Below are 9,652 nucleotides of genomic sequence, written 5' to 3' on the forward strand. Positions count from 1 at the left end.
ACTTCTAGCAGATAAACAGAAGCGTTCTAGGAAGGGATTCCAAGAAACGAAAGACCAATTGATTGTACACAAGCTGGGCACTCTTGAAGAACTGCCGGGGAAGGTTGACAATTTGTCAATGGCTTGGGTAGTCTTCGAGGAGGCATATGACATGGTGCCACTTTCGTGGATGCTAAAAAGCCTGGAGATCATATAGAATATGATCTCTATACTAAGCAACATTGTGGTGACCTGGAAGACAGTGACTCTAGTATTTCGAAAGTTGAGAGCTGGATACAGACTGGCAAAGGATGTGAAGCCAATTAATCCCTTACTTTTCATAGACGATCTGAGGTTGAATGTGGCTATAAAAGACCAACTAGACTCGCTTATTAAGGTGGTAAATATTTCCTCTTTTTTTTTTTTTTTTTTTTTACAATTAAATGGCATCAAAGGTAATGCATATTACTAAGAATAATATTAATAGCCATATGGATAATCCGTAAAGGAGTCCAGGTCCCCACAAAAAAAGAAAAAAACAGATCACCAATGAATATATACTAATACAAAATACGAAAATACAGTAGTAAAATCGAAATAAAATCAATAATTCAACAATGGATAACTAATTTAATGTATTGTCCAATAAATCTTTCTTAACTCCCCACTTAAAAATATTAACACTTACTGCCTTACGAATATCGTAGGGCAGAAGATTACAGCAGTCAACTATCCTGTGAAAAAAAACTATATTGGAGTGGATTTGTTCTTGCATATTTCTTTTTAAGAGATAAATCATCATATTTCCTAAATGAACAGTGATCAGCATCAGAATAAAAATCAACGTAAGAATCAATATTGATATCACTTATTCCATTGAGAGCTTTATATAAAAAAGTATCATCAGCTAGAATTCTCCTATTTTTAAGTGACATCAAATTTAGTTTCTTTAAACGGGTCTCATAATTGTCCTCAGTCTTCAAAATGAACGTGGTTGCTCTTCTTTGTACTTTTCAACTTTTTCTATGTTATTTTTGGTACAGGGTGACCATACCACACAGCAGTATTCAACATTCGATCAAACCAATGGGCAGTAGAGAGTTCTCAGAGTCTTAGTATCGTCCAGACCTCTACATGTCCTTTTAATTAACCCTAACATTCTGTTTGCTTTCGACACAATAATATCAATGTACGAGTTCCAGTTAAAATTATCAGTAGTTGTAACTCCCAAGCCTTTGAATTATTTAACTTCTTCCGAAGGAGAATTATCCAAGGAATAATTAGAGACTAAAGGTTGCCTTTTCTTTGTTAATCTTATAACTTTTTTCACTTTTTGACATTAAAAACCATGGCATTGCGAATACTCCACTGATGAAGATTATCCAGGTCCCGTTGAAAACAACATTGATCACTAGCATCATCAATGACTCTTGAAATTTTACAATCATCAGCAAAAAGCGCAATAGTATTTCCAGGGAGAACGACATCGGGTAACTCACTAATAAAAACTAAAAAAGATAACGGCCCCAAAATGGAGCCCTGTGGGACACCAGACGGAACTTCTAACCAGGTGGAGGAGACACCATCCAACACAGTTCTTTGCCAACGATTACTCAAGTACCTCTCACACCACTGTAGTAGGGAGCCAGAAATTCTAAAACCACAGAGCTTCCGCGGTAAGATTGAATGATTCACTCTGTCAAAAGCCTTGGAGAAGTCTAAGAAAGCAATATCCACCTGTCGTCCCTCGTCCAAAGCTGTGACCCATTGAGGATGAGTGAGGACCAACTGTGTCTCACATGATTTCCCCTTTACGAATCCATGCTGCCACTCCGCTAAATAAGGCGAAACATATGCATAAATAGCAGTATGCACAAGACGCTCAAAACATTTTGCTGGAATAGGTAACAGGGAAATTGATCTGTAATTTTCCACAAATTCCTTATTATTGGTCTTATGTATTGGAGTGATGTTAGCGGATTTCCACAAAGTGGGCATGACTCCTGACCTTAGAGATAGATTAAACAAATGTGACAAGGGAACCGACAATTTCTTCGCACAGATTTGTAGAATTCTGGATGGTATATTATCCACACCAGGTGATTTATGGATGTCAAGCCTTCTTAGAATTCCCTGCACTTCAAATGCTGTAGTTGTAACGTTCAGTAACAAGTTTGGATTCACAACATCTGTAGTCGGGCCGTTAACATCAACTGAATCTATTGAATAAATTGAGTGGAAGAACTTATTAAAAAGTTCCACTTTGGAAGACGTGTCTGTAGAACAAACATTATCATAATAACAGTCTCTGGAATTCTCTTAGTTTTAGATTTAACGGAGTAAAATGACCAGAAATGTTTGGGATTGTCCTGAAGTTTCCCAGAGAGAGATTTAAGATAATTATCATAACTTGTATTAATAAGTCTCTTTGTTTTCTTTCTCAGCTCCTTGAATTTTAAGAATATGATAAACCATTAGATTTGAGTTGCTTCCATAATTTCCTCTTCTTCCTAATTAGTTTCATTATATCGTTACAAATCCAGGGAGGCCTAGAGCGTCGCTTGAGTGTTATCTGTGGTATATGTTGATTGACAGCAGCAAAACAGAAGATCCTGAAACTTTATCAGACCTGTATCAATACAGTTATCGCATGTAACTAGATTCCAGGAAATAGATTGTAAGGTCTCCTGCAAACCTTTAAAATCAACCTTTTTGTAGCAATATACCTTTCCCTGAATATTCTTAGGCCTTCTCATCTCAGCATGAAACTTAAAGGTAATTGAATGATGGTCTGAGTCAAATGCACGCGGATGCACCACTACATCCTCAACCAGGATGTCATTATTGGTTAGGACCAGATCCAAAATATTGCCAGAAGGTCCAGAATTTCTTAGATCTCGAGTTGCATGGAGGTTCTTTTGTACCAAAAAGATATCATCCAGAATATTACAAAGATCCTCAGTTTCAGGGTCTGGCTTCGTAGGGCATCCAAGATTCCAATCAATATGTGGAAAATTAAAGTCACCAGTTACAACAAGATTTGAAAGACCTGTTCTTGAATATTTAACCAAAAGCTCTCTAAATTGTGACAAAAATAACTCATCTGCGTCCGGTAGTCTATAAAATGCAGAAAGGAGTACACAAATAGTAGGGTTTGGACGAATTTCAAGAGCTATCATTTCTAACTTAACCTCCAGGTCAGACTTGTGAATACAAGAAATATGATTCCTGACAGCTATGAGCACTCCACCACCCCGTCTATTACATCTATCCTTCCGAAAAATATTATAGCCTTCAAGCTTGAGTTCAAAGTCCTGATATTTACGATCCAGCCATGTCTCAACTATAACAACAACATCAAACGAATCCATAAATAGCAATGCTTGTAGGTCAAAAACTTTGTTCCGTATACTTCTGGCATTTAAAAATAAAACTTTGGTAAAAATATTTCGCACACAGTCAGTAGAACCTGAAAGCGACGACTGTAAACTGGCATTGATATCTCCCGTAGTAGATTCCTCGAGGAACGTATCGGCGAAGTTAAAGAGAAAAGTACAATTGGAACAGTACCAAGTTTCATCGGAGGAACCCAAATCAATATATGTTCTGATATCCATGTTGATACACTTGATATGGTGCCATCTACAACAGCCGTCAGAGAGACCTCCTTTTTGATTTGAGCGAACAGAATTAGAGCAAACTCCACACGGATGCTTCCACGTGGACTGCTTTCTTCTAACATGAGTAATGTTGTCGTGTGCAGTACTGCCATAACCAGGATTCGGATGAATATCCCCACATAACAATAAGTTATCCAGTTGGAATGAGGCAGATGAATTGTTATAATACCTAATTTTACGAAAGAAGAAATGCCTCTTACGCTTATGTAACAAACAAATGACAAAAATATAGTTCAAAAGTGGGACTTCAGTACAATGTAAAAGCTCGCCAACAGTCCCAAAAGAAGTGTCACTAAATATCGGGGGGCATATTGCAATGTTGGATGAAACACTAACGCACCAAAAAGTCGAAAATAATAGAAAATGGAGAGAGCGAGCTAAAGCACGTCCAGCTCTCATGCTGACCGCTGACTTGTAATATCTCGAGATATTAAAATGCCATTTGGGCTAGACTAGTGTGCTGTCCTAGAAATAAGAAGAGCAGGACAGGCCGGCAGCTGCAGAATATACCTATCAGACCACCAGAATATTAGAGACGTGAAAGAGGAAGGCTATAAATACCTTGACATTTTATAGTTGACGTTTCACATCGATCAAACATAATGATGATAAGATCTATAAGACACCAATGTGTCGTAATTTGTACGGAGACTCCACTGAAACAGTACGGCATTGTGAATTCACTCAAACCAGGATATCACCAGGACTGAGCTTCTACATTTGAGCTATTACCCGCACTTCAAATATGTGGGAACAAATGAGCCCAACGAATTGACCTGTGTGGCTTCATAGGTCAGTTGGAAGAGCACTGCACCAGCATCACAGAGGTCATTGACTGGAATCCCGTTGAAGCCACCCGAATGTTTCAGGTGTCCATAAGAGACAACTGCTTAAATCGTCCAGACAAGTGATAGAATCACTTCTTCATTTCGGCTATATGTTACAGGCTGAAGTTAAATTAAGGTTAAAATGATTCCAGCTTAGGTCATTTTATGTTAAGCTAGGTTTAAATTGAAAGTGCTAAACAGCAAGAAAAATCCATCATTTATTAGCAAGTACTTGTATATGTTGTTGGTCAAATCCGGTCTCAGGATGAAGCCGTTTTTCCCTAGGTTAAAAAAGGTGATCTTCATTTTACCTAGGTTGAATATGCACTTCGCCTAGTTACCTCCCCAAAAGGAACTGAAAACACTTATACCTTTTCTCAAGCTTTGTCTTACGCACCTCAACACATCTTCTCAATGTTTCGTATTATCTTATCACTTTCTTCATTCATACACTTATGAACGTTACAATTCTCGGTTTTCACATGACGTCACGACCGCCATGTTGGTGCCCTAAACAAAGAAAAGGCGGCCATGTTGGTGCCCCGACCAAATCCTCCGGGAATTTAACTATTATTATGCAAACGCTTCCTTTTGTTTTCGTTGAAAAACATGGCTGTTGATCACGTGAGTGAAAACCAGCAATATAGTAAGGAATAAAGATCTGTACTGTGTACTTGCCGGTACACGAACTCGGACCCTCCAGATCTGTAGTCTTCACCATTACACTAAAACGACAAACATGCTCAACCCTATAAAGTTCTCTTCATTATTTACTTTTGAATAATAAGTCAATTGATTTCCATGTATGTTAACCAAAATTAAGCCTAAGTTGACCTTAAAAAATCTTTTGCACTGCAGATTGTAATATATTTTTCTTTGACCAACATTGTCACCCTTTTATAAACTTAGTTTTTATCTTCTTTCACTGTTTGCAGCATTTCTTGACTTTGGCGGGAAGATTAATTGCTGCGCTGGGTTGAACTTTTGTGCTACCAATAAATTCGACTTTTTTGTCTTCTCCTTCTGTGTGAAAAGTTCTTTTCTTTAATTAAACTGCAAATGTTTGCCTGTTCAAGTAGATCCTGAGTCGATCAGTGGATTCCTTGGTTCACCGTGAATATATCTCATGTTGTGTTTATGGGAAAGTCAGAAAACTTATTTTTGCGCGGTACTTTAAGTAAATGTGCTTCTGAGAGTGTTCTATGTAATTCCTTTTTCGGAACAACATTTTGTTGTCACTGTTGACGATCAAGAGCACATTCCTTACAGGCAATTTTCGCTCTTGTTTGACTGGAGAGATCTGGGCATTTTCACTGTTCTTCAGATAAATTTAACCATCCTTTAGCTTCTGCGTAACAGTCGCCAACAATAAATGATGTTGTTTTGCTATTTATATATTTTGTGGGGTGTTTACGGCTCGTTCACCATTTCCTTAAAGTGCCTATAAACCCGAATTTTTTGTTTTGCTTCGAGAAATCTTTGTATCGCTCTGAGCAAAATGGCGCAAAAATTTTTGCTTTTGGTTAAAACCGGTATTTTTTACGAATTTTCAAAGTGGCGGAGACGCGAGATTCGAAAATCCATTACCAAGCTGGTGAGCTTGCCGAAAGGGAATGGGTCGAGTGTAATTCGTGACGTAAAACCCGGACTGTGAGTTTCGCAAGTTGTGACTTCCATCAGAGGTGAAGCAATGCCTGAGAAATGTGTTGTTTTCGGTTGTAGCAATGTTCGAAGCAAAGAGAAAGGGATACTGCTTCATCCCATACCGTTTTACGGTAAAAGTGAAAGCGAAAAGCAAAAGCGAAGGAAGAAGTACAACTCTAGCCACTCTTCGTCCGCTAGGGGATCGTCAGCATATGCCTCGTGCGTGTCTTCCTCATCGCTGGCCGCAAAGCTCGAGTTTGGCGAACCTTCAACTTCCAGCTCGTAATCTTCCATTTCTGAAACTTCCGTATCTGAACCGGAGGACAGAATAAAGTCGTTCGAAGCCATTTCTTGATTAACACGTACGCTGGTTACGAACGTCAGCCGAACAGAAATTGTTTTCACCGGCACCGCAGGGAAAACTACAAAACTACGCGTCTCCTCTGTTGATTTGCCTGATGCTAATGTCCGGGAATTACGTCACTAGGCCCAGTCTCCCTTTTACCCGGTCGCGGGCAGAGAACACCGCACTTTAAAAATTCGTAAAAAATTCCGGTTTTAACCAAAAACAGAAATTTTTGCGCCATTTTGCTCAGAGCGATACAAAGATTTCTCGAAGCAAGAAAAAAATTTCGGGTTTATAGGCACTTTAACTTAAAGAACTCAGAGTTCACACAAACACTGCCGTTGGCAGTTCCATCGGTAAACATAACGGGTGATAAGCTATATTTTTATAAGTCTCACATTGTGTCATTTACGCATGTGCAAAAATGTAGCTACCGCAGAGGCTTGGAAATAGCCTAGACTCCTTGGTAGAAAAAAATGGACGGCGGATATTTAGTTTTGAACCCGATGGCGTAGCGGTAACTGAAGAGGACGATCACAATTGTACGTGGGGAGTGGTTGGAATCTCAGGAGTGGCATGGAAGGTTTGAGAGGAAAGAGATGCTGGGTGACTGGTAACGATTGTGAGTAGCAACAGAGGACTAGGTACATGAGGGACATGAGGAGAAAGCAGAGAAAAGAAGATTTGCAAGAATGATTTCGCTTTTTCCTTTCTTTTTTTTATTTCCTTTCTATTTATTGCTATCTTTCTTAACCCCCCTAAAAATCCAAGCCCCGTTTTTTTTATTACATCCCGGAAGAAAAGGGCAGGCCAAACCCTTTTTTAGACAGTTGATAATAAACTGGTTTGAAACATTTTAGCCTAGGTAAATAGTTTAAGATAAATTATATATTGAAATCACTTTAACCTAGCTGAATTTAGTTTAACCTGTAACATGACATTTCTTTCGTTTATCGTTTGGTTTCGTGTTCCTGTAAGAGTTGTATGTTACCGAACACTATTATGGTACTTAGTTCCGTCCGGTAAGCTGTCAGGTAAGTCGCAAATTATATTATTGCTTCTCTTGTGAAGGTCCATTTGGTGGTTGCTTTTTGTGACGTAAGGTTTTAGAGATGGTAGTCTGTAAGCAGCGCTCCACATTGATGTGGTGTGTCGTTTTCACGTATAACAAATCAGTCCTGGAAATGTATACTTTGCCGCTGTCCTCAATCTCCATGGTAAATGGAATTTCTGGGTTCTGACTGTTTATGGCATCACGCCCTGAAAAAAAGTGGCGAATTTAAAGAAAAAAGTATCAAAAGCCAACTAGTGCAGGTAGGGGGTGAAGAGAAAGATATGGGATGCTGTTCAGGGTGAAGGCACGTAAGCGATGTGTGTTAAATACCATCAACTGTCCCCTTAATCCTAACACAAAGAAACTGAAGTGTCCGTCTGACCGACTCCTGACCTAACTCCTTACGTAAAAATAAACAGTTAAGATAACCCTGAAAACCATCGTAACCTCAAATGCAATTACCCCCTTAGCCCCTCAGTTTCATTAGAGCAACAGCAAAAAAGCCTTATCTGGCCAACGAAAACAAATTCAAACATTGCCTAAAACATTGCAAAAAGTGCATTAGTTGTAGCGTCGGGAGGTCGGATATGCCCGACGAAAACGACAACAATGACGGCAAAACTCTCTGATAATTATAATGTGCGCTGTTGGCTTAACAGGCGATATCATGTGATTGTTGGAATATGTCAGAATCTGTCAACACGGCAGGATTTTTTTTTTTTTTTTTGCGGTTTTATCGTAAAATCCCCCCCCCCCCCCCCCCCCCAAAAAAAAAAAACCTAGGCCACCATGATATATTAACCCTTTAAGTATAAGAATCCGTTCTATTATGTTAAAGAAGTTGCATTTTTACGTCCAGAAAAGACGATTTTAGTCATTCTATCGCCCCCGAAACATCCATTTTCTTTACTATTTTGACGCTTTTATCGCGCATTCACGCTTGAATAGTCCGCTGCAATGGCTCATTGATATGCGTAAATGTCGCACCATTTCTCCCGATGAAATAGCAAGGCAGCGAGGCATGAAAAATAACAAAAAAGTAAGAGGGAAACTAACCGTGGTCATTTAAAAGTGTTTAGCTTTTGTAATTTTGTCTCCTTTGGCAGCGATTAGTGAAAATGGTTGCCTAACCCACTTCACCGTAAAAGCATCACAAAAGGTAAACCTTACTCACCTTCCAGCTAATAGCTTCATATGGCTTCCGCACTTCTGTCGCCGTTCTCTTCGCCTTTGTATTTCTCTTTCTCGTTGTTCATGATCATAGCTTTTTTGTCGCATGTATGCTCTATTCCTTGCCTTTCCCACCTCGAGGCGTTCTTCTTTGTAATTTTCTCTGTTCATCCTCTCCTTACTTCCTGCAGCCTCATGGCGTTCTCTACTTCTTTTCTCTTCTTCTCCTTACTCGGCTTCTCTCAGCCTCGCTGCTTTCTTCGTTGAAATTTCACCTTCTCTCTCCAGCCCTAAGCCGCTTTCTTTGTCGATCTTCTTCGTTTCCTCTTTGTCGGTTAAGACTGCACTTTGTTCTTGGCTCAAACAATGTCTTCTGCACCTTGGGTTTCTTCTCCTATTCCACGCGTGTTTTGTTTTATTCGAATGGGTTTAATCGTTTCGCTAAATTTGAGTTTAATATTTAATGCCTTCGCGAGACTCCCCTCCCTTTCCTTCTTAGTCTTCCACCCCCACCCCCAGAGTCTGTTCAGACTGACGGACGGACGCTTGGTTAATCACGTGAGAACCAAACGAAAAAAAGGTATGGGTCTTTGCCGACTGGACCCCCGCTAAAAACACCTCAACGCCATTTTTTCATATTTAGGTGGATGTCAATGAAATGTTCCGATAAAGAATTCAGCTGCCACCAAGAGAACAGGAGTATCGTCAGTTGAAATAAACAAACTTGGTGAAACGAAGGCTTAAACTTTCGCCTGTCTAGTGACAAACAAACCGCTTTTTTTTTTTGAAACAAGAAGTAAAAGAAACGTTTTTGATCGCAGAAGCCTTTTAAATATTACGTGAGGCAGAACAATTTGGTTTATTCAAAAGCACTATTGACTGCCCCTTAAACCGGAGGTCCTCCTCAGTAAGGAGGAAAACGGAATCAGCATCTACCAGCAGCGTTTTGCAT

The 9,652-nt window shown here is 39.4% G+C and overlaps 1 protein-coding gene and 1 long non-coding RNA gene across 2 annotated transcripts; both read right to left on the reverse strand.

The window, feature by feature from the left end:
- Positions 1-1,305: 1,305 nt before the first annotated feature.
- On the reverse strand, positions 1,306-6,478 carry LOC137995589 (uncharacterized). The gene is made up of 3 exons (XM_068841113.1): positions 6,303-6,478; positions 2,675-3,828; positions 1,306-2,198 (listed from the first exon to the last, which is right to left on the reverse strand). Exons 1-3 carry the CDS (start codon positions 6,476-6,478, stop codon positions 1,306-1,308), a joined length of 2,223 nt encoding a protein of 740 aa, XP_068697214.1.
- A 694-nt stretch (positions 6,479-7,172) lies between these two features.
- LOC137994742 (uncharacterized) lies at positions 7,173-9,133 on the reverse strand. Its single transcript, XR_011122178.1, has 2 exons — positions 8,705-9,133; positions 7,173-7,736 (listed from the first exon to the last, which is right to left on the reverse strand). It is a non-coding gene; the product is annotated as an uncharacterized lncRNA (long non-coding RNA).
- Positions 9,134-9,652: the final 519 nt, after the last annotated feature.

This window comes from Montipora foliosa, chromosome 3 (assembly GCF_036669935.1).
Source record: "Montipora foliosa isolate CH-2021 chromosome 3, ASM3666993v2, whole genome shotgun sequence".
In the NCBI taxonomy this organism is placed as follows: Eukaryota; Metazoa; Cnidaria; class Anthozoa; order Scleractinia; family Acroporidae; genus Montipora; species Montipora foliosa.

What these genes read in the sequence shown, in the direction of transcription:
- LOC137995589 (XM_068841113.1), bottom strand. Translation starts at nt 6,478, where the DNA reads ATGGCTTCGAACGACTTTATTCTGTCCTCCGGTTCAGATACGGAAGTT. An exon ending in GACGAAGAGTGGCTAGAGTT is followed by an intron (nt 3,829 to 6,302) that starts GTACTTCTTCCT and finishes TCGTAAAATTAG; the next exon opens with GTATTATAACAATTCATCTG. An exon ending in CAAAAAGGTTGATTTTAAAG is followed by an intron (nt 2,199 to 2,674) that starts GTTTGCAGGAGA and finishes TTTATTCAATAG; the next exon opens with ATTCAGTTGATGTTAACGGC.